This window comes from Hypomesus nipponensis, chromosome 22 (genome assembly GCF_054491055.1).
Source record: "Hypomesus nipponensis isolate SF chromosome 22, ASM5449105v1, whole genome shotgun sequence".
Classification (NCBI taxonomy): domain Eukaryota; kingdom Metazoa; phylum Chordata; class Actinopteri; order Osmeriformes; family Osmeridae; genus Hypomesus; species Hypomesus nipponensis.
The window spans coordinates 8,397,665-8,417,250 of NC_140382.1; the positions used below are offsets into that span (position 1 = coordinate 8,397,665).

The 19,586-nt window shown below is 43.0% G+C and overlaps 1 protein-coding gene across 1 annotated transcript in view; it reads left to right on the forward strand.

The window, feature by feature from the left end:
• Positions 1-871: 871 nt before the first annotated feature.
• Positions 872-19,586, forward strand: part of dennd1a (DENN/MADD domain containing 1A) — a 40,792-nt gene continuing 22,077 nt past the window's right edge. The window contains 5 exon segments of the mRNA XM_084686848.1: positions 872-1,013; positions 2,810-2,874; positions 9,956-9,999; positions 16,096-16,145; positions 17,411-17,530. Of these exon segments, the coding sequence (XP_084542974.1) occupies positions 997-1,013; positions 2,810-2,874; positions 9,956-9,999; positions 16,096-16,145; positions 17,411-17,530 (296 nt within the window). The 5' untranslated portion in view covers positions 872-996.

The following is a 19,586-nucleotide window of genomic DNA, read 5'->3' on the forward strand; positions in this document are numbered from 1 at the left end:
TATCAAGACTGGCAAACCATATGTTAATTCATACATCCAAACGACGTGTTGTTGTGTATTGGAACGTGTGTGTGTGTGTGCGTGCGTTTTTTGGTTGGCTATATCAAAAACTCAGATAGGATACTTGCAAATGCTCTTCCCAGTTTTTCCCTTGCTCAGCCTTCAACCAAATCCTCACGTGGCAAAGGCTATTTTTCTTCACTGTTTTTTGGTGTGTGTGTGTGTGTGTTTGAGAGAAGTTGAAAGATAGAAAATGTACAGAGCCACCCACTGAACTACTGAATCCTGAGGCCTGAACAGGTTGGGATTGTGCAAGTCTAACATGCTCTTTCAATAAACTGTCTCAATGCACGGTCTTAAAGAAACATCACACAGGCTTCACGTCATAAGGACATTGTACAGCCCTGAACCCAAACTCCCCTTCTTCTGGCACTGCTGAAGATGATTTTGTGTCTAAAGAAAAAAGCGTAAAACAATAAACTTGATTGGGCTTTCAAATCTTGTTCCCGGAGAGCTACAGTACCTAGATTCGCACTCCAAAATCTATTCTTGGTCAGTGAATTAATCAATCAACTTGAAAAGAAATAACACTATGATAGTTTAGAATGAGCTGTAAGACTTCGCCGTTCACACACAGCCGATTTGTTGCAATAATGTAGAAGTCGTGGTGCAAAGATGTATTGTGTGTGCGTTGGTTATCATCCGAGGCAATAGCAAAAAAAACGGTTCCTTTCTCCCGCATCATGGGATGTTAACGGAGTAGAAAGAAGCATTTTGGTCCGTGTAGTCATTTAAGAACGTACTCTGCCTGGTCAGAGCTATTATTTTCTGCAAGAGAACTATGACTCCCATGATGCAACAAGAGGTGCGTGATCTGCGCATCGAGACCATGGCGATATGCAGGACTGTCTGACAGGTTACCAGAAAAATAACCACCGAAAACGGGTCAACGCCCCATAATTACAAAGCTAGACTTGGATAAAGTGTGAAATAAAGATGGGGTCTCGTATCAAGTAAGAGTAATTTATTTCTGCATTTCCCTTGATATGACAACGTGACTACATTCTTTAAGTGAGTCCTTTGGTAAGATACAGACAAGGCCCGACTTGTTGCAACATACTGAACGACTTCTTACTCAATCCCCCTCAATGGCAAATTAATTGTAATATTTACCAATCAATTGAGAAGATATACTGCTTGCGACACAGCGAACACATGTTTAAGAACACGCGACTGTGTCGGGTTTATAACCTCGAAGCGGTGCCTACAGTCAGGAAAGCAAATGTAAACATTGGGGTCTTTGGTCGTTCAGATAGAGAATTCTTGTCCTTTTGTTTTACATTGACATACCATTGGGATCAGAATGTAAGCTATGTAATACCCTTTTGTGTGGTACATTTACTGCAAAGCATGATCTTAAATGTGTGGTTGTTGATATTGTGTTTCGAATGCAGTCTTGATCTTCGCTGCAATTGTGTTAGACTTGGCCTTCATGGATGTAACCTACCACGCAACAATCATATTTATTTTATAATAAGCAATGCTGGGTTTCAGCTAATTGGGTTTCTTTGGTCCTATGTAGGCTTTACTGTAGTCTACTATTTTGAATGTGTTGCCTATTGTGCATGTGGCTCTCACAGTAGCCTATGTGCTGTGCAATGTAGCCTAGCCTAAGAAGGTAACCCAAACATCAACTTTGGGCGTGGGAATTGTTTATCAGAGTTTTAAAGGAGTTAAATTGTAAGAGGCTATCTTAGGTGATCGTACTGAGCCCCTACTGAGCAATATTCACTGTACTGCCCCACCAAAGTCTAGCAGTGCATGAGCTTGGTCAGGTGATTTCTTTATTGCACATTTTCAAATGACCCTTCATAGACTTAACACTGATGTTGTTAGCTATCCATGCTAATCTCCTCAAGGGCTTGGTTTAAAGCTAGAAGCTCTGTGGAAGGAGGTTTAAAGTCATAATTGCTGTGCTATACCAGCTCCTGACTCCATGAAATAGTTTAAATGGTCTGCAAAACAACAAACGTGATATAAAACATTACAGATGCTAGATGCCACACTTCTTGTCCTCTTGCCACTCTCTCCTCTCCTGTTACTAAAGTGAACCACTTCTATGTTGAACAACATTTGGATAGGTGGTCATGTTTGAATTTTTGGGGACAATAACATCAGGTGGTCATCATATTTTGTAGAAGGTTATTATAAAACATTACCGCTATTGGTTGTTATAGAACATCAACACTGTTGGGGAAATATTTGATGATGTGGGGATGAACGTAGAATGTTTTCCATTGGTGTGAGTTGAAAGTGTTCCTGTCTGTTCCTGCAACCTTCACTCTGATGTCTTCTCTGTGGTCCCACAAGGATGAAAGCCAGTCCCACTCCTGAGCATGTTAATAGACTTACAATTCTACAATAACACTGGACAGTAGGCTAGATGTTGAGTACAGTTTAGGTAATGGAGTCCTCCATTTTTGGGGGGCTTATGTTGGGTTTTTCCTTTTCACGACTTTTGATCTACCAAAACTCTCAATGATCTTTTCTGACTTTTTATAGGCCTAGGCCCTAAAACAATAAGCTATGTTTGTGCTGTCCACAACATGATTAAATAAGGCACTTACTGCTGAGAAAGAATTAAATCTTCCACAATTTACGTTTTTATTTTTATTTATTTAAAGAATAATCTACTATCATGATCAAAAATGGCAACAAGCCTCCTTCATATAACTCACACATTTTTTGTAGAGAACATTTTATTCCAATCAATTTGAGCACCTCTCTAAGCTCAGTCCTCTTGTTTCAGGGAAAGCCCCCAGTCCACTTTCGAGGTCTATGTGGAAGTGACTCACCCCGGAACAGTAGGAACTGGTAAGTTTGATGATCTGATAACATGGCATGTGTCCTTTTATGTACTAGTGCTCACTGCCCGTTATGCAGTCAGTGATAAAGATGGAGGTGACACACACAAAGACAGATTTCTGGAGTTATAGATGGGGCACAGAGCTGAAAGATGTCGGTGATTTCTGGAATTATAGCTAATGCATGCCCATGATGCAGTTGGTGATTATATTGTTGGTTAGTTGATTTGGTGTTAGTTTAATTGGAGTTTGTGCACATTTGTAATGTGCAGGTAGAGTTTGTGCATAAGTAAACACATTAATTCATGTAACACAATTCACAGATATATAGTGAATTTAAGTATCCACTTGTTTTTCTGTTATCAAGCCAGCAGTTCATCCATATCCATTCAACCCATTGAAAGAAGCTCATTAAATGTTATGCCAGCTGTCAGCACTGCTCACCTGGCCATATTGATGTAACAATTTACCCACAAAACGTAGGCCCTATCTAGCCCAACCCCCCTTAGTGCAGCTCAGTACTATGTATAGTTCCATCTAAAAGAGTTCCATCCCGAAACTGGCGGCAAATTATTTTTTGAGGATTAGAAGTGCTTATCCAAAGAACATCAAATGCGGCACTCCCTTGGGTTCTGAAATAGACACCTGCAACATAAGAACATTTGAGGTTCTTGAGATAATAGTGAGAAACTCGTTGCCCTTAAAATCCCTTTATAAAACCATACAGACACACACTGACATTATTAGATAGCTGGTTATGGTTATGTGAATAATACCTTAACTTTATATCTTGCAAATTGAATCAAAGTTGAATGGTGAATAGATTAGAATACAAAGGACGTGTTGTTAGATGTTACTGTGTGTCAAACATTCAAGATTTCCGTAACATTTGAATGATTTTGCTGAACTATCCTTTTCCAGCCACACACAGAAGTTAACATTGGCTGAGTATTGGGCAATAATGTAAAGTGGATGTGAGTTTCACTAATCCACCGTATTGACATGCCCCTCTATGTAAAGATACCCTACCATCAGCAATAAGAAAATATTATAAATGGTTGTGCTGTTCACCAAAAATCTGGGTTTTTAAAATGCTTTGGGGGATATTGAATGGTTCTCCTGAGGTTGAAGTCTGTCAGAAGTTAGTCATAATAGCCATAAGATTTCCCTTGCAGCAATACTACAATTGTGTGTTACTTTTGTAACTGGTAGGTCTTTTATGAGCCACACACTTTTTGTAAAAAAAAAAAAAAAAAATTACACTGACTATCAATATCATTGATGGGCCATTGTGAACACAAACTTTCAACTGTGCGTGTGTGTTATGTATTCCTGTGTCAGAAATGAGGGACCATCTCGGGCTGCATGGGGGTGTGTTTACTGTATCCCCTTACACACAGCTGTTCTATTGTCCTAAATTCACAGACAGGGGGTGGGCCTGGTGTTTGATTGACAGCGACAGTGCTTCTGTGTGTGAAGTGCATTTTAATTAGGCTGTATTATACAGTCAACTCTGGAAAAATTGGTATCCCTGGCAAAGATGAGTAAAAAGTTTTTATTTTATTTTTTTATCACTGTTTATAGCTTAAAGTCACATTGGAGAAAAAAAAGATATATCTGTCATCAAGAAATAATGTGTGTTGCATCTGTGTCACCTCATGCCTTTGAAACAGGAACAGAAGGAAAACAGGATAAGGGTTTAGGGTTCGTCATAGTGTTGAAAAATAAAAACAAAATGAGGCCTTGAAATCGTGGAACTGTGAATTTAGTGTAGCACTTTATACCTAGACAACCTCTTTTTTCTTGCTTTACCAGGTCGACATATGTAGCATTGGACTGGGCTGTATCAACAGGCTCTTACAACACTTTGCCTGCAATCCCAATTTGTCCAATTTGCACTGATGCAATCAAAGTGATCCGACAGTGCAGTACCCCTCGCATGGCACACAGTCCCTACAGCTGACCATCAATGTGTTCTGCATGACTTCGGCCCATTTGTGTTTTTTTTTCTCTTGTTAGCTCGTGGCCCCTGTCCCAATGGTGGAAGCTGGCTATTTTATGATACAGACGATACACACGGAAGCACAAGTAGCTCCACACACACACACACACACACACACACATACATACATACATACACACAAACAAACACACACACACACACTTGATGGCCCCTAGGCACAGAGCGGTGGAGGGGGATTAATCATGTTTTGTTTGCAAAGTTCCTGGCTCCTTCAGCTAAAAGACTGTGCTCATTTGCTCTTGAGTGCTTTATTGAGCAGAAAGAAGCTGGAGCAAACCCTCATGCCAAGGCCAGGCAGGGTGGAAGTACTGCCGACTCGTGACTGATCTGCTCAGTCTATGCCTTCAAATAGCTTACCCCCTCCCTCTCACACACCCCACTCAGGAGCTTTCTTTTGGCAAAAAAAAAAGAAAGTATTTTGACATCTTTATCCATTGGCTCTGAACATACACACAGCAGTGCAAAGTTGTGGCCCCTTTCCAGGAACCACTCGTATTTTTTCCATAGAAATCCATGTTGACTAAATTGCTATTACTCCAAGTATCTGGTACTTAACATGTAAACTATACATTTTTAAAACTATGACCATATCAATTACAGTTGAATACAATACCAGTTATTAATTGAGGGGGGGGTTGCATAGTATATTTGACCTTTTTGAGTTGACGTTTATGCTGTGTCCAAGGTACAGCTGTCTAGTTTGCCATGCGAATCACAGTGAACAGTGTGACACTGCTTCTTTCCCCGAGAGACACAATAGGACATTGTCTTCAGGGATGAGAGAGGATTGCAATTCAAGCAGTGTTAATCGTGGCCACTCTTGCGAGGTAGCCAACTAGCACGAGCACAGGCTTTACAGCAAACCGCTTCTTTTTATCCTTAGTGACAGGGACTTAATCCATGTAAATGCCGGCCCTGCATTGACAGCTTTACAGGAGAGGTTTCTGGAAAAGAGAGAAACGATGAGGAAGGGAGGGGAGGAGGCAGTAGGACTTTAAATGTAGCCTCTAACCTGGCAAACAATAGGCAAAAATGTTTGTGAATGTATTTACACAGAGGGACAGAAGGGAGAGAACAAGTGTACTCTTTTGTCCAGCCTCTTGTCAAAGCGTCAGTTAGATGCTGTGTAGGTGAAGGAGCATACCATGTACAACAGCTCACTGGTTCATCTAAACCTGAACTGATCCAGAAAAGTAGATTAATAATCACAGTTGTCATTGGAGGAGGCAGAGTTTGTTATTTCTTTAACTTGGAACTATTTTCTTAGTTAGGGGAGACAACAGTGAGTCATTGTAAGAATGGGACCCGTTGTCCATCCTGAGGCAAATTACATTTAGCACAGGAAACTATCCTATACATTCACACTAGCACTTCCTGTGAGAAGTTGGATGACATGGCAACACAAATGTGATGTGTTTAGGGGATCTCACCAACTCTGTTTTTACACATAGCTGACGTTTCAGAACAAGATTTAATAGAACAAGAGGCTGTAACTTGGATAAACTGGTGTTTTCGCATTCCCCTCATTATTCGTCATTTTGCATAACTTCTGTTCTCCTGCTCTTCAAGATGTCGTCGGGAAGATATCAGATCTGAAGTGAGGGTTCCTGCTTCTTTATCCCCTTCTGCCAACTCTGTTGCTTTGGCAAGCAAGGTTATCGGGATGGTATATGGGGGAACACCCAAAAGGCAAAAAATGACGGATGTCATATTTTGCTTGGAAAACTAACACCATGACATTAGCCTAATGTGGCTACTCAGGATCAACCAGTATGCCATATTTGGCAGATATTCATTTACCCATTGCTACACTGTCAAAAAGACAACCGTTGCCATAGTTTTTTCATGTTGGCCCATTTAGACCCTGTCCTGCACACTGTTTCTGCTCCTTTTTTGCCTGGGTGAATATTGAGGAGAAACGAGGAGGAGATGTATGTGGTGGTTCACACCTTCGCTCCCACAAGTCAAGACTCCCAACTTACAGTATGTCCTCCCACAGCTCCCACCCTCTACACACACACACACACACACACACACACACACACACACAACGGACTAGGAGAGTGGGGCTCGGAGGAATATAGTGTGCAGTCTCCTGCAGGGCTAGCCGACAGACGTAACCTCTATAACGGTGGAAGGTGAGGGCGAGGTTGTTGTCGACATGTAATGTGGGTTCTGCAGTCATTGAAACTGCACCGGAGTTCCTCTCGACCCAGCCGACCGCCCCGACCACGCTCATACACTAACGAACGTAGCACCAGAGACCGTGCTAGCAGCTGCACCTCGTTCAGAACACGTTGCCTGGCAACTGTCGCCAGGTTGGCCGGGCCACAGTAGAGCTGAAGCGGCACTCCAGGGATCTGTCACCAAGTCATCCTCTCTCTTTCCCCTGCCATCCCCTCCAGTCTTCCGTCTTTGAGAGGGCCCCCAAGAGGAAACGCTCAGCAAGGGGGCAGGAAGTTTGATGCCACTCTTGAAAAATAAGGGTCCGTTATTTGTTTCAGGTTAAACAAGCAGTGCTCGTTCTCTCATTTCATCTCCATTTGTCACTTTCAGTTTGAACAGAAAGCCTCATTCATTGTAATAAACGACAACATTTGCTCAAATTGCAAACCAGTTGAGATCATTTTGTTACAGTGAATAAAGCTTTTATGTTGTATTTTGAATTCATATCATTCACTTTTGATTATTTTTGGTTGTCTTTACACTGTCATGTATGTTAATATAGAAGAAGATTTGTATGTATTCTGTACACACCGAGACATAAAGGATGCTCTGAAGGCTATCCATTTATTGCACATTTTGGTAATGCTTTATTAGTTTGGTACTATCTTTTTGTATCTACTCTTTGCCTCTGAACCCGTTGGACCTCCAGTCTCCTCTGAAAGTTCTATTTATACACTCAAACACAGTCTATGACACCAGCCCAAATAGCTGAAACCCTGGCCACAAGCCTGCAGTTTCTTCCTGGCACAGATACCTGCAATTTAAGTGGAGCCATTATGTCTCATGGTATTCCGGGAATTGTTACCTGCATGCAAGCAAGGTCAGCAGTCCTCTGTTGACTCAATTTGTGGAGTTAACACAGCCTGCTTGCTCCCGGAGCCCAGAGGGATCAGGCCCTGATCATGGAACAGATCCCCCCCCCCCCCCCGCCAACTTTTTAGGTCTCTGGGGTCCTCCTTAGTTACCACCCCCAACACAGACCTGTACTAAGGACTCTCCATTTTTTGGTTGAGAGGATAAGGGGCATGCACAGCGAGGAGGGGATAAGGGAGGTGGAGACGGATGCACAGGGAGGAGGAGAGGGAGGAGAAGGGCTGTCATTAATCATCCAGGAAACAAGAACTGAGAAATAACATTTTGAAATGATGTGGTACTAGACTTTATGCTATCCCATTTGCTCTTTACTGTTTTCAGTTATCTTTTACTTCCTGTACACATTGTACTGGAAGTGCAGTGGTCTGGTGTGGTGTTCAAAGTTGGTCAATGAAAACCATCTACCAGGCTGTCAGGACAGCAGTTAAATCCTAAAACCTAAAGCCTATTAGCATGCACCTGCACAGTGTTTTGAAAGGACACTATTGTAAACTACATATGGATGTAACTACCCCAACATTCTTGGAAATGTTGTCCCTCAAGCTGAATTGTTTGTCTGGATGTCTCTCAAATCACCCTTTGTTGTCCTTCTTGACATCACATGACATCTTGATTTCCCTCCAAGGAAGAAGGAAAGTAAGTCCTCAGAACTCTGGTGGTGAGTAGCGCTTTGGAGAAAGGGCCAGTCCTGGTGACCCTAAGCTGTCCTTTGATCTGACAGTGATCTGAACAGGCACCAAATACAGCTACTCACTCCAGAGTGATTTGGAAATGCATTTGACAATTTGCGCAGAGGACTTGTCTTTGTCCTTCAGGGGTTGATTTTGACTTATGTGTCTGCTGTCATAAGCAATCGTAAATTGTGTTCTGCTTGAGGTTGTACTCACGATACATATTCCATGGCTACTAATCCACTGTCAAGGGTGAGTATCCATGGTGTGTTGGCCGTGTACAACTACACTTGCTTTAGTATCCTTGTCATGTACTTAATAAGTACTGAGCAGATTTGTGTGCTAAGCCTTGGAAGCTAGAGGGTCCTGTTAGCAACTTTGACTTCATTTTGAGGGAGATTCACTTTTAATGGCCTGCAAAACAGCAGGCTGAACCTTACACTCCTGCTGTAACTCATTGTCTATTCACCTGAGGAATCTGATCATCCACAGCCTTACCTTAAAACACAGCTCACCATGCCGGTGCTCTTATACTGTATGTTGGCCATTGACTCCCCCTCTCAATGGACAGTTTTTTGACCAGTTATGGTTTCGGACTGTATCGAGACTTAAAATAATGATGATAAATGCATATTTAATTTACGCAGGGCCTGTAACATTTATCAGTGAAATAAGTGAAGCAAATTGAAAACTTTCTGTGACTAGATTTGATTCATTATCCCTTTAAAGGCAAATTTTTGTGTATACTTCAGTATGTTTTTTTCATATTTGTAAGCAATCACTAGGAGTTGGCTGAAGCGCTAGCTGGTTCTTTGGCAGTATCCCCAACTCCTTGCACCTTCGTATCATTCCTCAACAAGCAGGCTTGGTGACTTTCAGTACCTCTGATACTTACAGGTGTTACAAACAGGGATGTTTTGCGTGTTGCCCTTGTCGGACTCGCATCTGAAAAGCACCCGTACCAAGAGAGCTGGTCAATAAACCACTTCTCTTTCCTTTTCTTTTTTTTTTTTTTTTTTTTTTTTACCCACCTCGTTTTACCTATCAAACCTCTTTTTGGTCTTCTTTCAAGAGAAAGAGTGAGATGTGGGGGTGGGAGGCGAATAGTTGTTGCAGAAAGAGAAGGGTGAGAGAGAGAGTAACACCTTCTCTGGCCCCTAATCAGGCAGGCAGCCTCAGCTGCCCTCCTCGGATCCCCTGCCAGGGTCCCTATCATCCTCAGATCAAATATTAATGCTCTCTACTCTGCCTGCTCACTAATCCAAAGCCAATTAATATTATCTGTCAATTATTTACAGATCCGGAGGTGCGGAGGCGATTCCCAGAGGACTACATCGACCAGGTTTGGAATGCATAATTAACATCCTCCTTCTTTCTCTTTCCCTCTCTCTTTCTTTCTCTTTCTTCCAACCTCTCTCTTTTCCATCTTGATAACAAAAAAATTCTAATGCCTTTAGCTTTACCCCCTTCCTTTTCCCACTCACTGCTGGTATCCTACATTTCGATTATTTTTGTTTGATTTGTCTTGTATGTGCATGCATCTGCCCTTTATTCATAAATGCTTGCCATTTGGGGTATCTTTTTATAAAAGCACAGGGGAGATGGGGCCAGACGGTTTATTTTCCACCTGCGTGTGCATTAAGTAAACAGGACAATATATCCTTACTGTGAGTGTAGTTGTGTGCTGTCTTTATGGGACAAACGGTGCTGAAAAAAGGCAAACGGGGAAAAGAAAAGATTTTAGTGCAGTGTTCTACAGTGAGAGAACAAGAAAATAATAATTACACTTTTTTCCCCAAAAAACTGTTTCTTGATTGATTGCTTACAGTACAGATATTTATAGACAATGTTAACTTCTATTGTTCTGGTTGGATACACATTTCAAATCAGTTGGTTGTTGCAGTATCAATTTTTGTTGGGTTGTTTTCAGTAGTTGGAGTGTGTGTCAATTTGTGTAATTCTAACCGCAAGTCACAGTAGCCAAATGCTTCCTTGATCTGTCCAATCTTTGTAGGGACCTTAGCCTATGTACAAAAACAAAGTAGCCTTACTATTTGGTTATGGTTGACTTAAAGAATGTACTTGAAATACATTTCAATTCATTATCCCCGAATTCTTTGAAATGGCTTTCATCTCTCAAGCCGACAGTTTCAATCAATGTATTGACATAAATTCCCATTCACGTTGGTCTCCAAAGTAATAACTTAAACAAATGGTCTATTTTATTAACCGAGCAAATACCACAAACACACACACATGCAATTATAACCCATTCTTGTTTATTCCAAGCACAACCTCAAATACAACCCCCCCATGTCTCTTTTTTCTGTTTCTCTCCTGTCCAATTATTTGATGCAAGGAGTAGAAACATCCTTTGTAGTTAGTGAATCTTGCATGCAGGCCCCCCTTTGCTTTGTACATTGAAGAATCTTGTCTTCAATTAAAGGCCTTGGATAGCTCTAGAATTAAATGAATGAAATTATAATACCACACTACACCCCCTTTTTGGGCGTGCATATGACAAGCAAAAGTTTGCTATGTCCAACATAGATTTCCTTGATAAATGTAATTAAACAGATTTTCTTGGATGATCCTCATGTACAGCTCACATAGGAGAGATGTTTTATTTTTTACTTTTAAGTAAACACGTACTGAAACTTATTGGTTTGAGATTAAAGATTGTGCTAAATTAAAGTTGTGTGTATGTGAACTTTAAGAGCAAGGGTTCCCTGAAATTTGTGACACAGACTCTCAAACTAGCCTTAATGCGGCACCCATTAACAAACCCTGGACTGCAATGCCAAAAATAATCAGTGCAGTCTCATGTGAACCCTTTAAGGTTTACAAAGTGACAGAGGAGCAAGGCTCAGGAGACAAGGGTAGAGAAATTGACCAAAGAGGGAAATGGAACAAAATTGGATAAGCAAAAGGGTAACTGGTACAATTTGTGTTCTTATCTGTGTTATTGTAATGATGTGCCCCACTGCCCAACTGCCAAGACTACTACACACACCACAACCTATTCTAGGCCACAGAATAGCATGCATGGCAAGTTCAGTGCAGTGGAACTCCTTGGAGTTTTTGGGATGTCTGAAATGCTGGCAGAGCCCCAATGCAGCTCTTCAAAGGTTGGGGGAGGATCCCAAAGAAGTATCTGACCTCATATACCAGTCTGCTTCAACAGAGAGTAAGGGTTTCGTACAGATGCTTCAATGCATGTCTGTTGCTCATTAAAATTGCCATACGAGATGCACAAAGAAAAAAAAAAACGAGTATTTTTCTGACACAAAAAGCATATATGTAAGAAAAGGATAAATTGGTATGTCTCATTAGCTTCTTCATCCTTTCTCCCATTGACCGATAGATTCTCTGTCTCCTTGTTGGTACAAGGAATGTAATCGTAAATGTAAAAAGCAGTTTGACAAAGTGACTGCATAATGAGTGGAATTTCCCCTCCTTTATTTTATCTCATTCTTTTGCTCAAAGGGTCTAAGAGTTTCTCTTACACCTTTCTTTCCCCATCATCTCTGACACAGCTATGTCCCAGTGACACCTACCCTTTGAATCCTTTAAACTAGGCAGCTGCAGACTGTTTTCCCCAAATGAATGCGACAGATGTACTTTTTCTGTATAATGTCGAGAAATGATTTTTTTGCTGGCACCTTTGATGCGTTCGATGCGGCATGCCAATGGATTACTTTACCTCCCATGCAGGAAGACTGAAGTGTTGTTCTTTTTTTAATGAGAGGATATTCAAATGTGATCTCTACCAAATAGAGGTAAAAAGGAAAAACTAGGTGAAATGGTTTTGGAATATTCACATACACGCGCACACAAACACACACACACACACACACAAATGGCATGACATTTTCTGATTTGGTTTTCACCACTTGGATGTCCTCTGGCCTTGTCAGTTGAGTGCTTTCAATGTATTTCTCTTTTTCAGTGTCTTTTGACAAAGCTTTCACCATCCTCCCCGAAGAACCAACCAAGATCCGTTGTTCTGTAAAGACTCCCTCAATATAAACATTAGGTGTGCTTGAGTTATTTGAGATTTCTGAGATCTGCACTTTGCGATTTCTACCAGAAGCCAGAATTTAATCCCAACTGCCAGTAAACCCAAGTGGGCGGGGGGAGGGACTGAGAACCTGCTGCTGCTATTTTGTCTTCATCCTGAGAGGAGATAATGGGGATGCTAGTTCCCCTGCTGTTTTTTTTTAACGCTCCTGGCCTAGTATCTCTTAATTGTGGCTCACCTTAGCTTGGCTTGGCGTCAGCTACAAGGGACACCTGGCTGCACATATGGCGCCAGCACTGTTGTGGATGAAGGCAACAGTTAAGCATCTGGAGCGGGAGAGGAAGGGAGGGACTAGTAGGACGACGGGAAAGAGATCAGATGGAAGTCTGCACTGTGGCTGAGAAAGTTAAAGACACACTGTTGAGGAGAGCATCCTTTTTTTTAAGTCATCTTCATCCATGTGTGGAAAACATCATCCACAACTTCTCGGTTGACCAGTGAACTGGAGATGCATTGCTGTCTGTTTACAGTATAGACCTTCCCATGCTTAGACAGAGACATTGGACACCAGACACGCTATGCTACCTTTGTCTTTCCACTTCAAACAATGAAAGTTCTTCTTTTGGGGTTCATCTTCCAGTTACTTCTGCAGCTGGCCTGAAAGTCTTTACTCGGGGCTGCAGTATTATTTTAAATGTCGAAAGAATGACAGCTACTTGTTTTTAGTCGTGGCCTGAGGTAACCCTATTCATGCTTTCTTGGATTATGTAGCAAGAGCTGATACCCCTTGAGGAACGTGTTTGTGAATGTATTCACATCTGCCACGCTTCTACATTCACTTTCCAGGCTTCTCTCTTTATGTGTTCTTGTGAGGACCAGTACATATTGAAGTTGGCCACACACAATCCAATGTAAATTAACCCTTTTTTTGCTTTGTTCCCACCCTGTTGAATATGCATGCTCTGGGCCCGGCAATACCCCTCTGCCTCCGTCTCTTCATCCCCTCCAGAACCCTCCCTCCAGAACCCCCCCTCCCTCGTTTGTATGGATTTAAAAGACAGACAATAAAAGAGAGACGTAGGAGACACGCTCCATAATTGCTTGTTCTTTAACCCCTCCGGATTTGCATACATTAACCCTTGTTTTTATGATTTATGCCAAGGATTTTGATAAATGTGTACATATATTAACTCCATGGTCATGTGCTGGGTCGCAATAGAACTGTAATTCCTTAAAGACATCCGACCTTTTGCTTCGTCTTTCACCTCATGCGTAATCTCTGATTTAATCTTCTTGGCATCTCAAAAGGTAACTGAGAAGCTGTTAAAAGATTGACTCCAAGTTTGGGTTTTGGCTTGTGGTCTTTGGAAAACACAGTTCAAACAGAATCTGCCTCAAAAAGAGAAGACTTGCAGTTGAAATGCTGATTTTGCATTTGACCAAAGAAGATATGTTGTGTGAAACCCCCCTGGGAACATAGCGGACCACAGAACTGCGTGTGTTAGTTTTTGGTGCCGGTGTTTGAGTCCTGAGTGTGTGTAAGAGAACGAGAGAGAGGTGCTCTTCAGGGTACCTTGGACCCAATTGTACGTGGCCAAACTGTGCTGGGCAGGCTTAAGGTTAGTCCAGCTCTCCCTCTACCACCTACCACAAGTAATCAGAGCATGGACCTCAAGTCAATTATAACTATGTTAACACAGTGAATTTGAGGAGTGGAATAATTGACATATTTCAACAAGAACAAACAAAGCGTATCAACCTCTACGCCAGAATGTTCTCTGTTATTGGAATGTAGTGGAATTATTGCTTCATGGTGTTATTGGCTGAGATAAAGCTACTTGGTTTCACTTGTTTTTTTAAGGGCATCTCGTCGAAACACTGTTCAAAACTGTTCGGAATTGTGACCGTAAAAGTATTCCTAAGAGATGAGAACAAACTTGGTAAATAAGCATTCAAGCAAAGTTGTCTTTAATCTTGAATTCATGGATGACTGATGTAGATTCTGAAAACATTTTAATACCTTTGGTCAAAGCTTTGGGCAGATGTAAGTGTGTGAAGCGTGTTTTGAAACAATAGTTTCATCAGCTCTAGTGTCCTCCTTCCCTTCAACAGTCAGATGTGCTGTTGTTCTCTTCCTCTTAACAACACCTCTTCACCACCTGCTCCAGTCCCATTGTGGCTCCCTGGCCCCCCAAGCTTCGTGGGACATGAGGGCCTTGCCCACTAACCTCCACTGAGTCACTGTCTTCTGGTGCTCTGGCAACCACTGGGTACTGTGTGTGTGTGTGTGTGTGTGCACCTGTGGTACATGGAGTCCTCTGGGACTCCAGACATGAAACCTGCTGCTGCTTACCAGCATTCTGGTCCCTCTGGTACCTTTTGAGGGCTTCTAAATGGTTGGAGTAGCCCTGCAGGGAGCCCTGTGGTTAGGCATGACTCAAAGCCCATGTTGCCCTCACCTCCTTTCTCCAACTGTCCCTAGCCAGCGAGCAAGCCAGCCATATGGAACACAAAAGTGCTTGTTGTTAGCCACTGTGTTTCTCTCACTAGTTTGCCACTAACCCTAACCCTTAAGTGGCCTTTATCTCTATTTCCCTCTTTCTCAACTCAGTTTCTTCCTCTTTTCCTCTTCATGTCCAGTAATTCCAATGTAGTGGGCAGACAGCCAGACAGCCAGACAGCCAGGCAGCCAGCCAGGCAGCCAGACAGACAGACAGACAGACAGACAGACAGACAGACAGACAGACAGACAGACAGACAGACAGACAGACAGACAGACAGACAGGTAGCCAGGCAGGGAGGCAGGCAGGCCTATCTAGACTGCCCCCCTTCCCTGTCACAGTACCCCTTGTGACCCTCTCCCCCCCAGTCTCACCTTGTGTCGTTGCTTACCAGTTTTCCTGCAGGTCCCCGTGGATCCCGCCGCCTGCTCCCTGTTCCCCATATGTTAGAGCATCTCCCACTCCCCGAGGGCCCTGTTATCACCACACACACAATATGTAGATAAGCACATGAGCTATATGTGGACAGACACAAAAGACAATAGCTAGAACATTGGCGCTTAAGGAATAAACGTACTGAATGTACTGATGAGAGAACATTGTATGTCTCTTAAAACCGCTTCCAACATCACCATCTCCTTCTCTACTGCATTCCCTTTATCCCTCTCTCTGTCTTCCCACCTCCCTCATGTTTGTCTTTCTAGATTCTAATTCTTTCACTTCAGCTTCCTTTTCTTCTCCTTCTGTCGTCTGTCTTCCGTCGCTCCGGGCAACGCCCTGTTGTATGACATGAGGAAGTTAATACCTCTGCCCCTTTGGATTTATGAATGACTTTTTCTCTTTCATTCTCTCTCACTCTTTCTCCCTCCCAATCTCCCAATCTCATGTTCTTTTTTGTTTTGTTTCCCCCCCACAGGAAACTCTACAGACCGTCCCGAAGTTCTGCTTTCCATTCAGTGCCGACAGGTATGGCCTCCAACACACCCAGGCACTCACGTGTCTCCTGGTTGTTTGTAATGCCTCCATAGCTGGCTGCTGTGTTCTCCAGACGCTTTCTAGAGAGCTTAAACCCCAACCCCCTCTCCACCCCATCCTCCAATTAAAGTGTGATTTACCAAACCCAGCTGGTGACTCTGCCGACACCCCTATGTTAACAATCTGAAGCGCCAGAGAATCAGCGCTACACAGTGCACGGGGTCTGTTTCCATACCATGGAACAAGATCTATTTACTTTCTATTAAGTATCACATCTAAAAAGTAGGCGGTTGTTCACCTATCACGTGCACATAAGGATTTAATGTGCACCACCTCCCAACACAGGCTTTCTGAATTGCGATCGCCATCTACAGGAGTGTTGGAGAACTGTCCGGGAATTGTGGCCACTTAAGTCACTGAGGGTCAAGATCAGATGCAGTGACAAATGCGATGGAGGAGGAAGAAAGGGTGGATGGGCGGTGGGAAATAATGTACAAAGAAGGGTGGAAAGAGTAATTGGGCAACACTTGAAGCTGTTGGGCATTTTCTTTTGCATCTTGGCCCTTCCTCTTGGCGCTCGCTCATGCTCTTGAAGACTACTAGAGTGCCAGTAGCCTCAGGGTAGATGTGGTGTGACATCATCACACAACAACACACACAGAAACATGCATACTTATACCGATCATCCAGCAACTCGGTTCATAGTAGAGCATCTCTCACTCTTGCTCAGACACACACACACACACACACATACTGCATTACTGTATCCTCTCTTCACATGAGAGGCTGCCCGCAGGGCTTCCAGAGCTATCTGTGATCTGGGAGACAGCCCTATCACTCTGTGACCCTGGCCATGCCATCATCTCATGACATGATCTGCTTCTGCCCCATCCTACATTCAGCCCTGCCCATTCTAGAAGAAAATAGATATAAATTGAGATTACCTCTTTTTTATTTATTTTTACCATATATGCTTGCCCGCAGTGTCCCAGCCTCTCAAATTGCCTTTGTTGTTTAGTTTTGGATTGGTTGGAGTGGTAGTCAGCATCCATGAGTCCAGAGAGACTAGGACTCATTTGGAACAGTATATTGCCTACATTCTTTTTACACAACAAGGGAACAGTTTTTTGTAATTCTTCTTGTTTCACAGTCCCTTCTCTATCACTTAACTTTAACTGAATAAGAATATGTCCTCCCTTCAATATGTCTGTGCAATACTTATATTTCTCTTTGTGTGTGCATGTTTTTGTTCGCAGTCTGTCGGTAAGTCAGGTCGGGCAGAACTTCACGTTTGTGCTGACGGACATCGAGAGCAAGCAGCGGTTTGGCTTCTGCCGCCTCTCCTCAGGGGCACACAGCTGTTACTGCATCCTCAGGTGAGGATATGTCTGTGTTACTGCATCCTCAGGTGAGGAGATGTCTGTGTTACAGCATCCTCAGTTGAGGAGATGTCTGTGTTACTGCATCCTCAGGTGAGGAGATGTCTGTGTTACTGCATCCTCAGGTGAGGAGATGTCTGTGTTACTGCATCCTCAGGTGAGGAGATGTCTGTGTTACTGCATCCTCAGGTGAGGAGATGTCTGTGTTACTGCATCCTCAGGTGAGGAGATGTCTGTGTTACTGCATCCTCAGGTGAGGAGATGTCTGTGTTACTGCATCCTCAGGTGAGGAGATGTCTGTGTTACAGCATCCTCAGGTGAGGAGATGTCTGTGTTACTGCATCCTCAAGTGAGGAGATGTCTGTGTTACTGCATCCTCAGGTGAGGAGATGTCTGTGTTACTGCATCCTCAGGTGAGGAGATGTCTGTGTTACAGCATCCTCAGGTGAGGAGATGTCTGTGTTACTGCATCCTCAGGTGAGGAGATGTCTGTGTTACTGCATCCTCAGGTGAGGAGATGTCTGTGTTACAGCATCCTCAGGTGAGGAGATGTCTGTGTTACTGCATCCTCAGGTGAGGAGATGTCTGTGTTACAGCATCCTCAGGTGAGGAGATGTCTGTGTTACTGCATCCTCAAGTGAGGAGATGTCTGTGTTACTGCATCCTCAGGTGAGGAGATGTCTGTGTTACTGCATCCTCAGGTGAGGAGATGTCTGTGTTACAGCATCCTCAGGTGAGGAGATGTCTGTTTGTAGTGAGAGACAACCCAAAAGGGAGGTGTGTTTGTGTGAGAGAAATGACACCACACAGGGATGATGGATGGTCAGTCCAGAGTGATGTTCGATGTGGCGGGAGAGCTTTGCCCCCACTGCAGTAGGTAAACCCAGGAAGACATCCCCAGACACTTCCTCTCTCCAGATGTTGACCACTACCGAAACAGTTTTGTCACAGCGTTAGTTGGTTAGGACTATTTATATGTGCTCCAGTCAATAGTACATCTTTTCCACAGATGATCGCTTAAATATCAGTTTGTCTTTCTCTTCTCTCTCTCTCTTCAGTGCTCCTCTTCTTATTTGAGTTTTCTCTATTGTCTCTGTCACTGTTGTTGATACACATAGCTGTCTTATTCCAGGCAGTCCCAGGTGTGACATGTATACAAAGTACACACATCAGTCTCCTCCCTTCCATACTGACTGCATATGATCCACTTTGCCAAGTCCCAAAGGATTCATAGCCTCAAAGCATTGTCAGAAACATCCCTTGGGATCATATCAAGGGAAAACATTTATGGTAAAGATTTCCATGGATTTGGAAATAAATCCTATTTTTATCTGTCTTTTAATTGAGTCAGTCCCTTAAGTCAAAACAATAGGTTTATGATACGAACCTATTGTCGATGTTGTTATCAGTAATGTGTCGTGGTACCATCTAAAGTCATATGGGTCTGTTGTTACCAGAGGGATAGCCACTAAATCTAAGTCCATGAGTGGAATCACATCTTTGTTACACATGCATAGGCTGCTCCAAAATATTGGATTAGGCCGTATAAAATTCTTACCCTGCCCCTTATTTGATCACTTGATCTTTGCTCATTGTGTTGTTTTCCCTTCCTTCTTGCCCTACTTTCTCTCACCTTTCTTTTCTCTTTCTCTCGCTCTTCCATTGCCATCGATCTTATTCTTTCCCCTCCTCCCTCTATCATGCTTTCCCCCACTTCGTTCCTTCATTCCCATCAGTCTCCATTTTGCTTCAGTTGAGCAGAAGGTAAAGAAATATGGGCTAAAACGTATCTCAGGGGATTAGAGATGGTAGACGTGGTGAGGTGTGTGTAGATGTGTGAGTGAGTGTGAGTATGCCTGGTTCAGGTTTTTGAACCCCCCCCCCTCTTTTCCCCTGGGGAGGGAAGGAGTGGGGTGGGGGGTTAGGTGGTCTGGGAATGAATGTAGTTAGTGTGAACTTTGACCTTTGCCAAACTGTTGACATGGAAAGCAGCCAGAGCCGCCGACATCAGAACGCCTTTTGTTAATCTCAGTCACGGCTAATCCCCTTCCAG